The 19,729-nt window shown below is 37.0% G+C and overlaps 3 protein-coding genes across 3 annotated transcripts; 1 reads left to right on the top strand and 2 right to left on the bottom strand.

Annotated features, from left to right (window-relative positions):
* Nucleotides 1-5,923: 5,923 nt before the first annotated feature.
* Nucleotides 5,924-7,939, bottom strand: LOC114544627. Its single transcript, XM_028563210.1, has 2 exons — nucleotides 6,939-7,939; nucleotides 5,924-6,470 (listed from the first exon to the last, which is right to left on the bottom strand). The coding sequence occupies exons 1-2, from the start codon at nucleotides 7,315-7,317 to the stop codon at nucleotides 6,163-6,165; spliced, it is 687 nt and encodes a 228-aa protein (XP_028419011.1). The 5' UTR covers nucleotides 7,318-7,939; the 3' UTR covers nucleotides 5,924-6,162.
* LOC114544629 lies at nucleotides 7,449-9,334 on the bottom strand. The gene is made up of 3 exons (XM_028563211.1): nucleotides 9,079-9,334; nucleotides 8,059-8,968; nucleotides 7,449-7,971 (listed from the first exon to the last, which is right to left on the bottom strand). Exons 1-3 carry the CDS (start codon nucleotides 9,290-9,292, stop codon nucleotides 7,449-7,451), a joined length of 1,647 nt encoding a protein of 548 aa, XP_028419012.1. The 5' UTR covers nucleotides 9,293-9,334.
* Nucleotides 9,335-13,055: 3,721 nt separating this feature from the next.
* On the top strand, nucleotides 13,056-14,846 carry LOC114544626. The gene is made up of 3 exons (XM_028563209.1): nucleotides 13,056-13,376; nucleotides 13,462-13,944; nucleotides 14,148-14,846. Exons 1-3 carry the CDS (start codon nucleotides 13,224-13,226, stop codon nucleotides 14,685-14,687), a joined length of 1,176 nt encoding a protein of 391 aa, XP_028419010.1. The 5' UTR covers nucleotides 13,056-13,223; the 3' UTR covers nucleotides 14,688-14,846.
* The last annotated feature ends 4,883 nt before the right edge of the window (nucleotides 14,847-19,729 follow it).

Raw genomic sequence — 19,729 nt, 5'->3', positions numbered from 1 at the left:
AACAATCCAAATTAAAAAAATGCCAACTGGCAAAAAAGAAATCGAAAGACTATGCAAGACTCCCGCTTCGCTTAAGTCTGAAGAGGAAGAATAATGATACTATAGAGATTTTGACCCCTCAGATATATCACGCCAGCAGGCAAGGAGCGAGCATCGGGATTTTGAGCTCTGTTTATAAGCTTATTACAAATACTGATATCTTTAAAATTTATATGTAACCTTTGAGTGAAAGGTTGTGGAGCTATTTTGAATTTATGTGAAGTCCTTTGAAATTGATTGCTGATAATTTATTACGTTTTGATATCATGTCAAAGACTCGTTCAAGCTCGAAAGTCGAAGGCGATGGGTGTCATGTCAATCTCGATCAAAAGATAGAAGCTTTTATGAAATCAGATGACTTTAAAGCAGTTCTTTCTACAGCAATTAATGTCGCAGTCGAAGCGGCTATCAAGTGTTTTAAGAACGAATTCGTTGAACTAATCGATGTTAGAATGAAAGTGCTCGAGGACACGAATACTTGCTTAAAACGAGAAGTGACAGAGCTGCATCGAAAGTTGGATGAAGTCAATGCTAAAGCGAACGAAAATGAGCAGTACTCTCGCCGAAACAATCTACGTTTCTATGGTATTATTGAGAAAGAAACAGAGGACTGCTACGATGAAGTTGTAAAATTTTGTGATCGCGAGTTGGGAGTGGCAATCGAGCGAAGTGAAATTGATCGTGCCCACCGAACCGGTAAACCCCAGCGCGACGATGGCCGTCCTCGTGCTATTATAATCAAGCTTAAAAGCTTTCACAGCAAGTTATCAATATTAAAAAACAAGCGTAGGCTGCGGGGGAAATTTCTGTACGTGAATGAAGATTTAACAAGAATCAATCAGCAACTGTTGATGTATGCGAAAGAAAAGTGCCGTGTTACAGCTTTGGTCTATACCTCGGATGGTCATATCTTTGTTAAGAGAAAAGATGACGGTAAAACTTCTATTATTAAGCGAAAAGAGGACTTGAGTACATACTCATGATTGATAATCTCCTTCCTTTTACCCTTTACTCAATTTTATTATACTTTGATAGCTATGAGTGCTTTTCCTATTACTTTGTCCTTTATTGTGTTTATTTTTCTCGCATCTAATTGTTTAACTATTGAGCAGCCCGAGGCAACTTTATATTGGTATCTTAATTTTAATGGCGCCTAGTTTAATAATGCATAGAGCAGCTACTTGGACTCTTATTAGCCAATTCTTATGTATTGAAGATAAGGTGGCGGTATGCCACTTAGCTTATTTAGTTTTGTTAATTCTATTGTCTGGAGACGTTGAAAGTAACCCCGGTTCACGTAATTTAAGACTAAATATAGGCCATATTAATGCTAGAAGTTTGAATGTTGAAGACAAATTTGATGAGATTTCGTCTGTTGTTATCGAACACAAACTAGATATTTTTGCTGTTTCTGAAACTTGGTTAAATCAGAGTATTTCTAGTGATTCATTATGTATACCAGGCTTTAGTCCGATGTTTAGATTGGACAGAAAAGATGGTAGAAGAGCGGGGGGCATTTTGTTTTACTTCTTGGGGATTTTAATGCTCATTTTGACGTAAACGATATTCAGTCTAGTAGTGACTTCGGAATATATTTTTATAGGTGAATGGAGTGCAATAGCCTTTTTCAAGTGATAAACGAACCAACCCGTATAACAGCACACGGTGCCTCAATACTTGATCTAACTATAACAAATTCTCCGGGATATTTTGTTAATTCTGGTACTTTAAGCCCTCCATATAATTGTGACCATTCTTTAGTTTATGCTCGGATGAGCATTTCCTTCGCAAAACAAAAATGTTATAAACGACACATTTGGGACTTAGCCAAAGTAGATTCTAATACGTTATGTCAAGCCCTGTCGGAGGTGAATTGGGATAAATTATTTCAGGATGTTGAGGTGGTTTAATTGTTTTGAGCAAGTACTTAAAACCTTTGTTCCGAACAGAACAGTTGTTATTCGTCCAAGAGATAAACCTTGGTGACTTCTGGAATTAGGCGTGCAATTCGCAAAAGAAATAGGTTGTTAAAAGTTTTTAGGCGGCTGAAAAATTTAGTGGCATGGGAAAATTACAGAACGCAAAGAAATTATACCACATCGTTTATACGTTCAAGCAAGGAAAGATATTTTGCAAATCTAAATGTAGAATTACAGAACCCACATATTGGACCGAAAAAGTGGTGGGGGTTAGTGAAATCATTGTGTGGTAAAAAAATACAATCTGGAATCCCTACATTAATCGAAAATGATCGCTTAATAATTGACGCAAGAGAGAAAGCTAAAATTTTTAATGAATATTTCAGCACACAGTGTAGATTGGAAAATAATTATTCTCCGCTACCTAATTTAATTGCTTTTCAAAATATAAGAACATTGTCAGATATTTCCACGTGCGAACATGAGGTAAAAATTTTACTTAATAGTGTCGATGTTTCTAAAGCTTGTGGTGTCGATGGTGTGGGTAATTTTTTAATTAAAGCTAGTGCAAATGGTATTGCCAAATCTTTTTCTAGGTTTATAAATATCTCTCTTTCTAGAGGAATTTTTCCGTTTAAATGGAAGTTGGCAAATGTAATACCTATTTTTAAAAAAGATGACCGCCAGTCAAAATTAAATTATCGACCAGTTTCACTTTTGATATCATTATCAAAAATTATGGAAAAAATAGTTTTTATTTGGCTCTATAATTTTCTATAAGAAATTCAGTTTTTGAATCGTTTTCAAAGCGGGTTTCGCCCTGGTGATTCAACAGTAAATCAACTTATTTTAAGTGTTCATAAATATACGAAGCATTAGAATCAGGTAAAGAAGTTCGCATGGTCTTTTTGGATATTAGTAAAGCCTTCGATAAGGTTTGGCATAGAGGACTTATTTATAAGCTTGAGTTAGTTGGTGTAGCGGGCCCTCTTTTAAAATGGTTTAAAAGTTATTTGTTTGGAAGAAAACAAAGGGTTATAATTGATGGCCAGTCATCTGACTGGAATGAAATCGAGGCTGGCGTTCCACAAGGTTCTGTATTAGGTCCATTACTTTTCTTAATTTATATAAACGATATTACTCAGGATCTTCAGTGTGACTCTTTTCTTTATGCTGACGATACTTCTCTTCTTGAAGTAGTTGAAAATATAGATATTTCTGCGGAAAGACTTAAAAATGATTTGCAATGCATTAATGAATGGACACGTGACTGGCATCTTACTATAAATCCAGGCAAAACCAAATCTGTCACATTTTCAGTTAAAATGTTCAAACCAGCACATCTAACGTTATATTTTGCAAATGAGCCGATTGAAATTGTTAGTAATCATAAGCATTTAGGGGTTACCCTATCTTCAAATCTTTCTTGGAGAGCACATATATTCAATATTTATGAGAAAGCTTCAAAAAAACTTAATCTTTTAAAAAGTTTTAAGTTTAAGTTAAATAGAGAAACTTTATCAAAATTGTACAAGTCTCTTATTAGACCAGTGATGGAATATGCTGATGTTCTTTGGGATGGTTGCTCTGAAAATGAAAGCGATCTCATTGAGCACGTTCAATATCAAGCTGCAACAGTGGTTGTAGGTGCTATGAAGGGTACTAGTAGAGTACGGTTATTCGAGGAATTAGCTTGGGAAGATATGAAAACTAGGCGATCCATTCATAAACTTATTTTATACTTTAAAATTGTAAATATGCTAACACCAAATTATTTGTTGGATTTACTGCCTCAAACAGTAAAACAAAGGTCGGGTCTATCACTAAGAAATGCTTCTGACTTTTCTCTTTTTGGTGTGAGAACTGAAAGACTTAAAAAATCGTTTTTTCCTTGAACTACTATATTATGGAATAGCACAGATATTAATGATCGAAATTCAAAGTCGATTGGTTTATTTAAGAGCTCATTAACTTCGTTTTTTGACATTCAAACTTATACTGGCTATTATGATTTTTCTATTGATAGGCATTCTTCTATCTTACACACTCGTTTGCGCCTTAATTGTAATGCTCTAAATTATTATTTGTTTAAAATTAATTGTAGATTATCTCCAGCATGTTTATGTGGAGATTCTTGTGAATCAGTCATTCATTATTTGTTATTTTGTCCTCGTTATGCTGCTCTTAGATTATCCTTACTCTCGGCTGCTGCTCATATTTATGGTGAAGGCTGGTATCTCTTGTCCGATTCTCAAAAGTCTAAAATATTTTTGTTTGGTTCAACTGATTTGAGTGTAGATAGTAATAGATGTATATTTATGCATGTTCAAAAATATATTAAGCAAACTAATCGTTTTTCTAAGAATTTTTTTTACTTCTGAACCTTCAATTGAACCAGCTTTTATCACTTTCGCTGTTGGTTTTTCTTCTTTTCTTTTTGGAATGTTCGTCTTCTCCTGTTGTAAGTGTTATTTAATTCTTTGTAATGTTAAATGTAGTGTGAGCCCCTCGATGAGCGTCCACGCTCTTGGGTAAACACTAAAGTCAATAAATATGTTTATATAAATTTTGACCCCGGAGAAAAAACAAAGAAAATTCAACCCTTTTGTTGGAGCAAGATCACACACTGTTTGCCCATAGATAATGGAGGGGGATGGATTGGAATGCCGGCATACTTCAAAGGGTCTATTATGGTCTATCTTGGATCGCCCGGAAATATTTGCAAGTTGTGCAATGTTCACTTCCGGTTTACATTTTTATTTTGTCAAATGCAAGCAACAATTCCGGTGTATTTAAATTTCATTCGTATTCTATTTCAAAACATGGATTTTAGTTACTTTAATCTCGATATTTTATCAAGTGATGCCGCTGAAGTTAAAAAGGTAAATTTAAATATTTTTTTTCTTTTTATATGCTGTAATAAATGCATACTGTGACGATATTTCATACTTTTTTCATGCAAGATGCATCTGTTTTACATATAGCATCTGTTTTACATATATTTACATGCATTTAGGCTTTTCCTATCGCGCTTTGTGATGGTGATATCGAAGAAACCATTGAAGAAACTGATCACGAGAGAGGTACAACAGTCAACCCTGCCACAAAAGATAAGGCTCAACCAAAGAAAGGTAAAAAACCAAGAAAAAAGAAAGAAATTATCACGGCAGACCTACGTGATTTGGCGAAGGACGCTTTACTTCAAATGAAAGAAAACGAAATGTTAAATGCTCTTTACAATGATGATATAAAGCGTTTGCTGGAAAAACCTTCGCCTACTTTTCCATCAGACACTTTAAAAGAGAGATTCGAGAAAACATGCAAGAAATACTCTTCTGTTTTTATAACTACTGCAAGAGAAGCAATGTGGGAAGAGTTCAATAAAATATGGATTGATGAGAAGGTTACAAAGTCAATAATCCATGCTTGTGGTGTTACATCTGACTTCTGCTCTTGGTTTCTGCTCTACCTACAACAAGTTGTAGCAAAAAGGTACCTGAAGTATGACACTACTGCTGCTGTAAATAATACTGATTTGTCAGATGCTGAAAAGGAGTCAGTTGCCTATATTTCTGGTGCAGTATTGAAAAACGTAAGTTCCAAACTGTGTGATTTGAAGAGAAATATCAAAAGTAAAGGCCAAGATATTACTGCAGTGGACAGAGACATTGCAATAGTAAATGCATGCAAAGAAGAAAAGTCAAAGACAAATTGGCTTGCACCACTACCTCGAACAAACTGATTGAGGCTTTAAATCGAGGAGGTCTTATTCATCCAAAGACATCAATTACCAACTTGTTTTTGATTGTGGAGGGTATTTTTAGGCAAGGAATTAGCCTAAGTTCAAAACAAATTTGTGCTGATACTCTGCTATCTGAATCACTGGGGAATGCATCAGTTCAAACTTATTTCCTTGATGCTACAGTGCATGAATTGGCTGAACATGAACAGAAATTTAATATACTTAAAAAATGTGTTCATTTTTACATCAAAGTTAGATGTTATGCCCATGCAAAGCATGTTATTGAAAATTATCGGGTTGATACAAAAACAGAACGCAAGAAAAAATCATTGAGGAAAAAGCTTAAACTTTCTGAACAAGAACAAGATCAGTAGGTCTCTACTGTACATGCCAGTTCCATAATGTAAATACATAGAAAACAAATACTGAGCACTATACTGAGTTTTCTGTCAGGTACTGCAACTACTTTTTCTTTCGCTTTTTCAATGGACTTGTTGTTATAGTAATTCCTTCTTTGGGTCTCTTAGATCCTTTTGTATTCCCTTTGGGTGTTATATTCATAGCGATGCTCCGTTGAATTCTAAACTTATTCTCTTGAACACCAAGGGTTTGAAGTGTGGGATTTGTAGATCTTCTAGCAAGTTGTCGGTGCCGCCCAAAATGCTCCTCAAGGGGATCTTGATTAAACTTACTAGTCAAAACATATTCAAAGCCATGATTTAACAAGAACTTTACCACTTCTTCCATTGAGTAAACAGTAATTTGCAGTCCTAGAGGACATATGTAAGAGTCAAATATATAATGTAAAGACTAAAGAGAGTTATTTATCACCATGCAGGAATTAAACTGCAATACAAGGTAAATAATAGCCCCAACGAGGTGTATAAAAACATACAGTACACCCTTTCAAATTCAAATTAACTGCAACCTACTGTGGTAATATGACAGCTATATTCATTGAAGATTGTTTGCGTTGCATCAGCAAATTACTGCACTACAATAGGTTATGGCTAATTTGAATTTGAAAGATGTACATTTTTATATACCCTGCAGTCCTATTAATGGTCTTTTTAATGTGACAAGAAAAATATTTCACACAGACAGGGTAAAATTTATGACATGTTGCACTGATTGCACCTATTAAATGGTTAATTACCTTTCAACCATTTTTCATGTACCTTAATTATTATTAAGCTACTGTATTGGCAAAGTACATACTATAATTACAGCCCAATTACCTTGATAGGTCTGAGAACTAATAAACATTTTTGATTTTTCATCATTTGTGAACTTTCCTTCCCTCTCATCAATTGAACATTTCCAGTCAGCGAAATACTTCAAGAAAGTATTCTTCAAGAAATCAAAGCGAGAATCATCTACTGAAGTGTACGGAGCAAGGAAAGGCTTGCGTTTATGCACTGATGCATCCGGCCTTGAATTACAGCAGTCAAAGAACTTGTCCATCATAGACAAGAAATTTGCGGTTTCATGGGTTTCGGGAGTGGAATAAGCCATCATTACCTTTGAGACAGTCTCGCTTAGAACTTGAGTGGCAAGATTAACTCGCATTTTTGAGTAACTTGTGAGGTAGACATGTTCGTTTGTTAGTTTAGGCATTGTTCGCACCACGTTTACTCGGTCAGCCTCATAAAGATCCACGATGTGTTTCCAAAGTAGACATTTTCCATTGTTCCACAATCTTCTTGTGTTAGATCCTGAGCCAGAATTAGCTAAGTTGTTCCTAGCAGTTAAACAAGGTGAGGGGGATCTGAGAAAAAGTAGATATACCTTTGTTCATCTCTTGCAAATACATTAACTGTTCGATAAGTAACTTGGTCCCCAGAATCATGGAGACTGTACAGCCGCTGATTTGGGCCAGCTTTGTCTGATACAACTATGATAACTCTCAGGCCAGCATAGGTTTCAACTAGGCCAACAGCTTTCCACATCAGTAAGAACAGCTGATCTGCCGTAGCTGTAGTTGTTGCAAAGTAACCTAAACTAAACTTTAACCGAGCTGCAATACTTGTTACCATGAAAACAAGAGCATGGGTAGCAACATTTGCTGTCTTGATCCTCTTCTCTTTGTTTCGAATTACATGGCAGTCATCCACATCTTTGCCAAGGTTGACAAAACCAACTAACTCTCCAGTTACTTGGTCATATACAAGGTCATCTTTTATTGAAACTTCGTCCAACATGAGAACAACATATTTTTTGATGTCATTTAGCTTTTCAGCCTGATGTTTCAAATCACAGTGAGATGGCACCCTATGATGATAAGGTTTGCTTTACATATTCATCTAAGATCCCCATCTGCCTACCAAGCCTTGAAAGAAAGCAATGTCATTAAGTTACCTTGTGAAAGAACACTTCGGGACTACACCAACACTGTGCACCCGAGTACCGGGTTTCACAAGACAGTCTTTGGCCTTAGGACTTTTTTGAAAATATTTTTTCTGTTCTTGCCAGAACAGTTTTTCAAATGAATCCTCAGGTAATTCATCCTCAATATCACCAATTATATTTGAGAAATCTTTGTGCATTCCATCACTCAGACAAGCTCCTTTTTGCTGTATCTCTTCTTCCAAGTCTTGTAACATTTTCTTTAATTTTCTTTCGTTCTTCCGGGATTTTTTAAACTCTTGAACTAATTTGTCTTTTGGGACTTTACAGAGTGGAGTGTTAGGGTGTAATTCTTTGTCAGTATTTGATTTCGATTTTGCATTTCTCTTTAACTCTATTGCAGCTGCTTGTTTACAATACATACAGCACTCCTCTCCAATTGTGCCTCCAAACAAAATTTGACAATCACTACTTCTGATACACAATGCACTTTCAGTACATTCACCACAGAACTTGAGTTTTTCAACTTCATTCAAAAGCCACTGAATTCTAACTTTAGATATACTACGTTTATGTTTCACATAAAGTTCATGATTTTCAGGCAAAGATAAAGAAGATGATTCAATTGTAAATTCCAAGGCTTCGTTTAGGGATACCTTGTGAATAATGTCTCCATTTTCTGCTAAGTATCCAAAAATACAGGATGAGTTGTTTTCAATTAGAACAGTCCAAGGGAAGCTGACATGTTTAAAGTCTTTCTTTAAATCTTGTAGCTCAGTGTATTTATACACATCCAAAGTTGTTTCAGGAGAATCACGTACCAACTGTTTTCTTGGTGGTGCTTTCTTAGTTTCAATGCTCTTTTGAGGCAAATATTCCGTTGGCAAGGAACCTGGAGTAAGCCGCCTTTGACCTTTGTTACCTAATATCGCACGGACACAAAAGAGATACAAAACTAAGACTCAAATATCATGAGAAATACATCTAAATACAGTGAATATTGCAATTGTTTGAAGCTGTTTAGATACGTACCTGTTTTATAACAGCTTTCTTTGAAATGGCGAGAACAAATGAATGCATTACCTGGATTGAAGCTTTTATCAACCCTGTTGACTATTCGAATAAGCTGACTGCGCCATTCTTCGTGTTTTTTTCCCTTTGGTATTTTAAAAAAACTAAGGGCAGGATACTTATCTTTCGAAGCATATGTAGGACAACCCACAATACAACAATTTGCCCCGGGCATAAAGTATTTTCGACAATATGTCTACATTTCGACGATGCTTGATAAAAATGTAAACCGGAAGTGAACATTGCACAACTTGCAAATATTTCCGGGCGATCCAAGATAGACCATAATAGACCCTTTGAAGTATGCCGGCATTCCAATCTATCCCCCTCCATTATCTATGGTTTGCCAACTCGGAAAATAATGACATCGATTCGGAAAGGAATGGCAAAAATCACCAGCAGAGCCTAATAGGTCCTTGGAATACAGAAGACAAGGAAGACTTAGATGCGAGTGAAAAGCAAGATGGTATGTATGAAGACATGGAATGTGCATTGAATGGAATGAAATGTGCCACAAAAACCATGCATAGAGTATAATAACTATAGAGTCACCAGATCCTGAGACATGGTTGACTATCCAACATTTGGAACATCTTGACTCAAATGTTACGTTGTACCAAGTCTCTAGGCTGAACATTCTAAATAAATCAGGATGGTTATGTGACTCTGAAATACACGCTGGACAACTGCTTTTCAAAATGGAATTTCCTCTTGTCGATGGTCTGAGTAATCCTGCTGTGAGAGTGGCCTTGGCAACACCAGCTATGATTATTAACACTGGTGCACACTGGGTTTGCACGAGTACCATTTCATGTAGTCCTGGCACTGTTAAACTGTACAACACGGCAAATACCATTGCAATCCGCCATGCTTGTCAAATGCTTGTGTTTTCTGGAGACCACGCAGGTCCAACTTAGCTAAGTTTCTCCCACTCGTGCAGGCTCATATTGTCAGCGGACAACTTACACAAAATTGAAAGCAGTGCGTAAAACGAAAAGCTTTTAATTTTTTATGCGAAGACCGCTGGAAAACTGAGCCCTCTTTACCGGGAGAAAATTTGCCGAATATGACCAACGTGGACAACGTAACATTTATAAATGAAAAAGTCCAAAGGCAACTAAATTCTAATGACTGTGGCTTATTTGCATTAGCCATTGCAACTGACTGGTGCCATGGTGTAGACCCAGCTACAGAATCATATGACTAGTCAAAATTGCGTCAGCACTACAATTTTAATTGCTTAGTTGCTCGTCGACTCGTTCGTATTGCCGTCAATGACTCGCCTCTACCTGCACAGCCATCGAGCAGCAAAAGTAAACAATTGACAGAAAAATCTCGAAGCAGACGTTGTCTAGATATATCTCAACAAAACATTGCACAAAACAACGTTGATAAACAAGGAAAGCTGAAGATTTTGTGTGTGAATGACGACAGCTATAACCTTGGTTGTAGTACCACAATAAAGTCAAATCCTGAACACGAAGCAAAATCTGAAAGACCAGTTTTACCTGTCAAGAGGTATGGGGAAATTGTTTAAAACACGGAGAAAAAATTAACGGCGAAAAAAGTCGAACTCAAAGAACTTGATAACAGCCTAGAAAGGGCGAACATGCAAAACACCGGACACTTGTCAACATGCGGAAATTGTCATTTGAAATTAGGATATACCAGAAAATCATGTCATTTTAGTCTTTGAAAGTCTGCATTATCGTGCGGAATACTTTCAAAGCACGCGAATCAAAAATCTAGTCGAGCAAACATTAACAAAAACGTAGAAAAATTAGAAAGCCAATTACGAAAAGCAAAAAATGATCTAGATAGTGCGAAATCAGCCGTGGTAAGACTAAACAACTCTGCAGACAAAAGGATCGAGGACATCATTTTAAATGAACAGCCTCAGAGATATACTACATCATGTGGGCGCAGATTTTGGCTAATTCTAAACAAGGATGTTGCTTTTTTGCAAAGCAAGTTGAGGGGCACTCTGCCAACTCGGAAAAACGTTTTGAATCTTTTAAATTCGGTCGTAAACAAATAATCAAAAGTGACACCGGAGGCTACGTCAGCTGAAGTACAAGAGTCTTGTTGATTAAACCGTTTTACCAGCGGAAAGATGAACTGACAGTTCACTTTAAAAAGGAAGTCTAATGTCTAAGTTGCATGATCAAGTGTTAACCCAGCTCGACGAAGGCCGCGGATATTGTTAATATCGGCCCGACCCTTGCTGCTGAATGTGAATGTTCATTCGATAACGAAGACCTCCACCGTGACTAAAATGAGGCAGATTCACAATTTCACTTCCACATAATCACTGAATTTAACATTCTGAAAAACTTAAATTATCTAAAAACATCCAAGGCAACCGGGGTTCACGGGATCCCTGCAAGAATATTGAAATTATCTAGCAATATTATTATACCTGGTAATATTTGTTGACGATTGGAAAATAGCTAGGGTAACACCTGTTTATAAATCAGAAGATAGAACGAAATGTGAGAACTACCGCCCAATATCTATTCTTCCTATAATTAGTAAACTATTTGAGAAATAATTATTTGGTCAACTTTATCAATACCCGATAGATCACTCTTTGCTCTCACGTTTTCAATCGGGCTTCCGACCCAAACATTCGACATTGTCCTTATTAATACAAATGAGTGATAAGTGGATTGAAAATATGGACAATGGAGAAATAACCAGATTAATTTCAGTTGATATTAAGAAAGCCTTTGACTCTATTGATCATAAAATCTTACTAAAGAAGTTGTACGAGCGTTCAAAATTTAGAGCTAGAATGGTTCCAATCTTACTTAGCGAAACGCAGTCAAGTCTGCGTGGTTGATGGCTATATACATCTTCAGCCAAAGAAATTATATGCCGAGTCCCAGAGGGATCTATTTTAGGACCCCTCATGTTCTTATTATATATAAATTATAAGCCAGAATGTTTAAAAAACACAACTCCTGGCATATATGTCGATGATACGCAAATATATGCGTCTTCCTCAAGTTTCTCAGAACTAAGAATAAAACTTAATCAAGATCTAGAAAATATATAGTCAAATAGCTCTCCCAAAATAAATTACAGCTTCATACAAAAAAGACAAAAGCAATGTTTATAGGATCTTCTTATAATTTGAAATAGAAAGTTGGGAATGATCAAGTAATGATTAATGATAAACCTGTTACTCTCTTGTTTGGGAATAGAACTAGACGAAAAAATGAGCTGGGATAACCATATAGATGCAACATGCAGAAAAGTTGCCTCCGGCATTGGAATTATTAAAAGATTAAAACAATTTGTACCGTACGAAACTTTACAAAATTTATATAATTCTCTCGTGCTCCCATATTTTGATTATTGCTCTCCTTTATGGGATAATTGTGGAAGCTTACTCATAGAAAAATTGCAAACACTACAAAATAGGCATAAAATATATATAGACATAAAATGAATAAATCTGTTTTGATGTTTAAAATACCAAACAACCACTCATCCTCTAACTTAAAACATAAATTTATTACCAGGGAAACATGAGCAATTATAATCTTAGAAATGGCGACATAAATCTCTCACTTCCTAAACCAAAAATTGAAAATTTAAAAAAGAGTTTTGGTTACAGTGGGGCTGCGATTCCCCAAAGGCCGTGCATTACTTTCAGCATTCAGTTTCCTTCTAATTTCCTACGCCCATACGGAGCAGCTGATGAAGAACCAAATGAAACCACCATTCTCCGTCGAATTGGACTAATAAATTGGTGGCTCCTGAGGCCTAAAGTAGCTGCAAGCGAATTCGCTGACACAATTGAGAAGAACCTGAAGCGTCTTGCTGATTCTGACTCCAAGTTCGTCAGCCATCGTAAGTTTCCAACCGTACAAGACAAACTTGCTTCATTTATTCATAGTTAATAGAGGGGAGAGGGTTTGGAAGGTCGGCAAACTTCAAAGCTTTCGGAGCCAATTAATTTCAGATGTTGAAAACGTACGTCACGTGACAATACGGGTGCATCATGGCGACCGCGTCTATATGGTTTTATATTACGGTAATGCGATATCTTGCTTTTAAAATGTTGAATCAGCTGAAAACAAGGCATTGTGCGTCTTGTTATGGCTTCGACAAGTTCGGCCGACGATGTAGAAAGTCAATTTCCCAGTATTCTGGCGTCTGGAGCAAAAGAGGACGATTTTCAGCAGACCATTGAGTTGCTGCAAATCGACGCAGAAGAGGTATCTGACGAAATATCGCATTCTGTGGCAGAGGTATGTGATTTGTGTCTTTATATACACTCAATACAAGCTTATGAGACACGTTTAAGGTTCTCTTTATCTCCTACTTCTGTTTTAGCTTGAAGGTTTGAAGCAATATTCATGTGCGCATTGCTCTAAAGTGTGCAAATCAAAAGGTGGACTTACAAGACATACCCGGAGCAAGCATTTGACTAGCGAATCCGAAACAACGTCTTCCAAGGCAAAGCATGAGTCGAAGCAAATACCTACATACGTTTCAGAGGAGTCTGCCTTAACGTTGATTCGCGAGATTGGAAAATACTTGACTGATGAAAAGATTTATCCAGCGAAACAAGTAGCTGATGTATTTACGTTGAAACCCAGTGAGTCGTTTATAAAATGTGTGAATGCTTTGTTGCACAAGTTTCACCGTAAAAAAGATCGTGACAAGTTTATGAAAGCGTTCTTCGGGAACATGTATGGCTCGTGGAAGGAGTATTTTCATCCGTGCAATGATCACAAAGTTGTCTTTCTCATGCTAGTAAACCTGCCTGAACGTTTGTTAACTACACTGAAGGATGATGGTTCTCAAGAAATAGAGGTGGGTAAAGCTGTACTTCCTATGTCTTAGTTAATAGATTTTAGCATTTTAGTAACCAACCATTAATTAAGTTTCATTCAGCATTGGAACACTTGGACATCCTGGGACACATGAGAAACAGCTGTGGGCTGACTTAAAATCTCTATTTGTAACTTGTTGAGTTTCAGTACATGCACTGATACATTGCATTTCCAATTTTACAGAATGAATCTATCACACCAGAGGAACTTGGACCCCTTTCCTATGTTGCTGGATATGTAATTCAGTCATTATATCGAAAAAGCAACAAATCCAAAGAGGCAGATTCTGAAAGAAACCAGGAAATCCAGGTGTTGTTACTTTCAATTAAAGTTCCAACTGAAGAAAATCAATACATTTTTTCACTATCAAGGGGAGCTCTTTGGGCACCGAATTCCTGGCTCATAAAAATAGCAGAAATTGCTGAACTGTCTTTTAGGAGGCAAACAAAAATTGGTAAACCCACATCATTACCTGTGGATAGGATTATAGAAGATGTCATTACTTCTCCACTGGCAAAATCTCTGTGGAGCAATATTGTTGAGAATTGTGATATTGCAGTTTCAAAAGAATGTCAGTCTTTGTGTTTTGAAAACATTGTTAAACTTTATGCAACTGTGAGAGCTTTCTCTTTTGCAAGAGATATCGTGAACAAGTACAAATTACTTGAAAAAGCACAGAAGAGCAAGGCATTACGGAAACAGTTAAAAGTTGAAAGTAAATAATTGTACATACAGTATATCATTTGCCTGTTATTGTTAATGTTGCCTCAGAAAACATGAACTAGCCGTTTATATAAGATGTTGAGAAATGAGAATACATATCAGCTGCAGAATCAGCCCCCAATCATGTAGTCCTGCTAAGCAAAAATCACTATTCATAATTGTATTGTTTTCTGAGTTTAGGGACAGATAAAAATATATTATAAAGCATTTGTAGTACTAAATCATTGGGCTGGCTTTCATGGACACATTCAAATGACTTGCTTTCTACTTAACTTGTATTTAATTATGTTTCAGACACAGCAAATATGTATATCTGTGTCTAATGTGTATACACTATAATACATACTGTATACCTTAAGCCTGCTGCATACAAGAGCAATCAGCTGAGCTAAAAGTTACTAGTACCTGTTAGCTCAGCTGATTGCTCATAGTGTGTGGCAGGATTTTACTGAGTTTTGTGCCTCATGCAACCTTTTCTCGCATATCAAAGATGCTAGATATTTTCTTCAATGCCACACATGGTGAAATACTTGCAAAAATTGTCCGCACACGAGAGAAACTTGATGAGTTGATAGCCCAATGTGTGGCCGTTGGCTCAGCAAGTTTCCCTCGTGTGCAGAAGGCTTTAGAAATATCAAGTTTAATATACACATGTAGTTTGGTATATATTGACTTTATTATTACACCATGAAATCCAAATCCGAACTAACTTGAAAAAAGTTTTTATCTCCTAGCAGTTATGTTACTGTTTTGCCTAATAGCAATGTTATTTCTTTTTTGAACGTTTCGGCAATGGCTCTTCGGAGACAGTGTGCCATTTAGTTCTTGGACCAATGTGGCGACCAGCAACATTACCTTCGGCAGTTGGGGCAATGTCTCTAAGAACTGAAATTCTTAAATCATTGTAGCCAAAGTCAGCAGCCGTAGGGTTGTCTGCTCGTCTTCCCTGGGCTCGTTGGTAGCCAAAATATTCTTCGATATCATCTTGGCAAAACCTTTCCGTCAGAACACTCTCACATCCTTCACCCAGTAGGAATTTGGTTACCTGAACAACAGACTTGATGGTGATTTGCAGTCCTTTATATGTCTGTGTTGACAGAAACATTTGAGCCCTTTGCTCTGGTGTATATGTGCCAGCACGAGTCTGAGTGGAGGAAAACCAATCGCTCAAGTACTTGAGGAAGACATTCTCAAGCCAGTCAAACCGAACATCTGTACTGCTTCGGTATGGTGCCAGCAACATATTTCGTTTCCTTTCATGTTCATGAAAGGAACGAACATTAAGACAATCGAAAAAGTCATTCACCATCTCACACAACTTTGCTGTTTCATCTGCATCCCCTTCATGGAAGTATCGCTTTAATGCCAATGACACAGTTTTGCTCATCACCTGAGTTGCTAAGCTGACCTTCATCTTTGAAAATGACTTTAGATCAATATGATCCATAGTCAGTTTTGGCAACTGATGAAGGCCATGCTCTAAATCAAAAAAGTACAGTTTTGCAATATGCTCCCAGAGCAAGTACTTGCCATTGTTCCATAGGTTGCGGGTTCGCTTTCCACTTCCAGAATTAAAAAGACAATTTCTAGTTGTCTTTACTAAATGTGGTGCATCAGAAAAAAAATAGATTTTTCTGCTTGGGCAAAAGAGGTTAATGGTTGCATGAACTAGTTCTTCATCTTCACCAGAGATTTCCTCATGTAGCTCGTAGCATCGGCGGTTAGGTGACGCCCCATCGCTAACAGCAGCACAGACCCAAAGATTACATCCTAACTCTAACACGCATACAGCCTTCCAAAAGAGTGACATTAGTTGGTAAGAAGTCACATCCTTTGTAAGAAAGTAAGCTAGGGTAAACTTCAAGTCAGTTGCTACACCTCGCACCAAAAACACCAACGCATGTGTGGCTAGCTCATCAGTAGAGCAAAATGCATCATTCACTTGCTCTTCACCGAGGTCAACAAACCCGATCAGTTCATTAGACCGTTTATCAAAAACCAGTTTTGACTGAATTTTCATTTCATCAAAACTCAGTACAACATATCTTTGGATGTCAAAGTATTCTCTCGAAAGATCTTTCAATCTGTCAATGTTCTTTGAGTTGAACCCTGGCTTTGGCTTGAAGAAATTCCTATAGTCTCGCAATGTTCTTTGGCTTGGCAACACTAAAATTCCGGACTCTTGTAACTCCTTATATGCTGCCGGTGATTTTGCATGTAATGAGAGACAAAATCTGATGATTTGTGGATGGTACCTTCTTCCAAACTTAGGAGATGCTACAAGTTTCCTCTGCTGCTCCCAAAAAACTCTCATATGAGGTGTTACCTCAATGCTAGGATTATCTGCAAATATTGCCAAAATATCTTTCTCAAGTGCTTCATTAACAGGAATACTGTTCTTTTCAATTTCAGCTTCAAGTGCAGCAATCTTTTCTTCCATTTGTTTTGTCAGAACACGTTGCTCCTGGATAGTTGCAACCAACCTTTCTTTACTGGTAGCTGAAAGTGGTGCTTTGGCTGGGACTGGCCGGGCTTCCTTGACTGCTTTGGCTTTTGATGACTTCTGCATTGACTTTTCTGTGGCGCCACAATTGTCACATTTATCAGTATCACAGAGCAGCTGGCAGTCATGTGACCGTAAAAAGACTTTTGCTTGAAATGGATTCCCATTTGGACCATACTCTTCTTGCTTGATAGGGACGGTGTGCCGAATAATATTCTCAACACAGTTATCACTGGATGGATCAGTTGCAGCAGAAATAAATGGCTCCTCAACAGGAAGTCCACAACACAACTGAAATTGCTCTAATGATGACAATATGCTAGAAATTGTAGCATATCTCACAGATCTCTTGTGGGTTAAATAAAATGTGTGCTCATCAGGGAGTAGCCAGTTATAAGCCGCAACAGTTAAATTCAGTGAATCTTCAACTGTCACTGACAGTTTAGGAAGAGCATATGTCTGATCCCATAACACAAGAGTTACATTATTCTCATTCACACTTTTGCTCCAGCTAGTTAATTTTAATTTTTCTGATTTCTTCCTGAAATCATCAACACTTGTATACACTGGTTTTACCTTTAGTTCATGTCGAACAAGTTCACGTCTTGGTGCACTTGTAGATGTTGATGGAATGCTCCTTTCAGGAAGGTTAAGAGTAGGTATTGATCCAGGAATAAGCCTTTTACAGGTGGGAACTATATCAAAACAAGAAATAAAATTCTAAATATAAGTTGTTCACCCAAAATTGATTTGATCTTAGAGAAAACACACGGTATACTAAGGACTAAAACAATCCGAATTTAAAGAAATATGTTTTACTAAAACAACCCCCACGACAATGAGTAATTATATAAATTTATATCTTATGTGTAATCTTTTGCTCCAGTTTGACTTGTAAACATTCGATAACTTCGATCTGTGTATCATCATCTAGATTTCAGTTAGCCATGTAGAGCCAAGACGGGCTGATCTGGCCATCTTTGACTCAATGAATAATGTATTAGCGCTGCTTTCGCACCGTATGCAAACAGGATATGCAAGCAAGCTATCAAAATCATAATTATTCACAGCTATTGACGACAAGCATTGAAGCAATGGGGCATTGTTCTCGTAAAATAAAATTCAAGCGTTTGGCTCGAAATATAACTACTTCATACTCTATATTCACAACGTATGTTACTTACACGTCTCAATCAGGTGATTTTCGAAGTGTTTTTCACAAATATGGATGGTTTTTTGGTCGATTTGTTGTCGTAAACTTGCGTCAATCTCTCGATTCCTTGTCACAACCCGCACCCACGCTTCGCGAGTTCTCGTCGATAAATCATCGTCTTTTGTTGGGATTCTAAAAATACTTATATTCTTCTGCTTCCTGCTCGTTCCGCAACCGTAAATTGAGCAATTAGCCCCTGGCATCTACGAGATCTTGCGAAAAATACGCATATTTTTAACCGGACAAAGCTTTTACTGCTGCACTTCTTCGATTACTAATCCGCGCAGCTATGCACCCGTGTTGTCACGTGACATAGAACAATAACATAATTTGTCACGTGGTCTCAGCTTCCAAACCCTCCCCTCTATTAACTATGGATTAACCTTTAGTGCTTTTCTCTTGAATGATTTGCACCAATTAAGTGAATCATGCTAGCTGACAAATGTAATATAATATTATAGCACGAATACGTAAGCTATTGTATTTAACACCAAGGCTCACTTTAATGCAATAATTCTCTTTAAAATGAAAGCAAGACTTTGTGCTGAAGCATGGCATAACTAAAACCCCCATAAATGCTATTTTCAATGGCAACCCATTTTCATTTGTCTCAATTAACAGAACGAATGAAGGGACCTTGTAACAGATTTTGTATGTCCTCTCGAGTATTTTGACTAAATGAGTAAATAGCCTATACCATATATTGGACTATTAAGACAATGCATGGCGTCGTTTTTAACTTAAAAGATAGTGTTTAAATATATTTCATAAAAAATGACGTTCCAAGATGGCGGTCAATTTTAAGTCAAATTACAAGACCAAACGAGAGAAAAAATCACAAAAGACAAGAGATCATAGAGAAATTTTAAAGGTTCCTTCAAGATAAGGCAATAACAATAGGCCGTATTCTCACTATTCTGTGGCCGATTATCGTTCAGTTTCGTTGCCCCCCTTCGGGCACTACTTGAAAACACGATAGAAATTAGGATAAATTATAGAAAGTCTAAATTCACTTGTTTTCACCTTCACAAACCTGCAGTTTTCGAGCATTTCATCTTCGAAAAATCAGTGAATTTGCATGTTTTGCAATACACGCGTAAAAATCATCATGTTGATGCAAGTTGTTAAAAACAGGAGTGAACAATGTTGTGCTGCACCCTGTGAACAGTATGTTAACGATGTTGTTGAACCTTGTTGAGTCATCAATGTTGTTGCAACTTGTTACAACAACATAGCATCAATATTGATGATTCAACAACCTTCAACAACATTGTTAACAATACTGTTCCCAGGGTGCAGCACAACATTGTTCACTCCTGATGTGAC

Source organism: Dendronephthya gigantea, unplaced genomic scaffold (assembly GCF_004324835.1).
Source record: "Dendronephthya gigantea isolate DGI-Jeju-01 unplaced genomic scaffold, DenGig_1.0 000884F, whole genome shotgun sequence".
Lineage (NCBI taxonomy): Eukaryota > Metazoa > Cnidaria > Anthozoa > Malacalcyonacea > Nephtheidae > Dendronephthya > Dendronephthya gigantea.
The sequence above is the reverse complement of the archived record's forward strand: the minus strand, read 5'-3'. Positions and strand labels throughout refer to the sequence as shown.

Coding starts and splice junctions, on each gene's coding strand:
- LOC114544627 (XM_028563210.1), bottom strand. CDS start 7,317: ATGCCTAAACTAACAAACGAACATGTCTACCTCACAAGTTACTCAAAA. Junction 6,471..6,938: donor TAGTTCTCAGACCTATCAAG/GTAATTGGGCTG, acceptor TATGTCCTCTAG/GACTGCAAATTACTGTTTAC.
- LOC114544629 (XM_028563211.1), bottom strand. CDS start 9,292: ATGCCCGGGGCAAATTGTTGTATTGTGGGTTGTCCTACATATGCTTCG. Junction 8,969..9,078: donor AGAAAGCTGTTATAAAACAG/GTACGTATCTAA, acceptor GTGCGATATTAG/GTAACAAAGGTCAAAGGCGG. Junction 7,972..8,058: donor CCGAAGTGTTCTTTCACAAG/GTAACTTAATGA, acceptor TTATCATCATAG/GGTGCCATCTCACTGTGATT.
- LOC114544626 (XM_028563209.1), top strand. CDS start 13,224: ATGGCTTCGACAAGTTCGGCCGACGATGTAGAAAGTCAATTTCCCAGT. Junction 13,377..13,461: donor TATCGCATTCTGTGGCAGAG/GTATGTGATTTG, acceptor CTTCTGTTTTAG/CTTGAAGGTTTGAAGCAATA. Junction 13,945..14,147: donor ATGGTTCTCAAGAAATAGAG/GTGGGTAAAGCT, acceptor CCAATTTTACAG/AATGAATCTATCACACCAGA.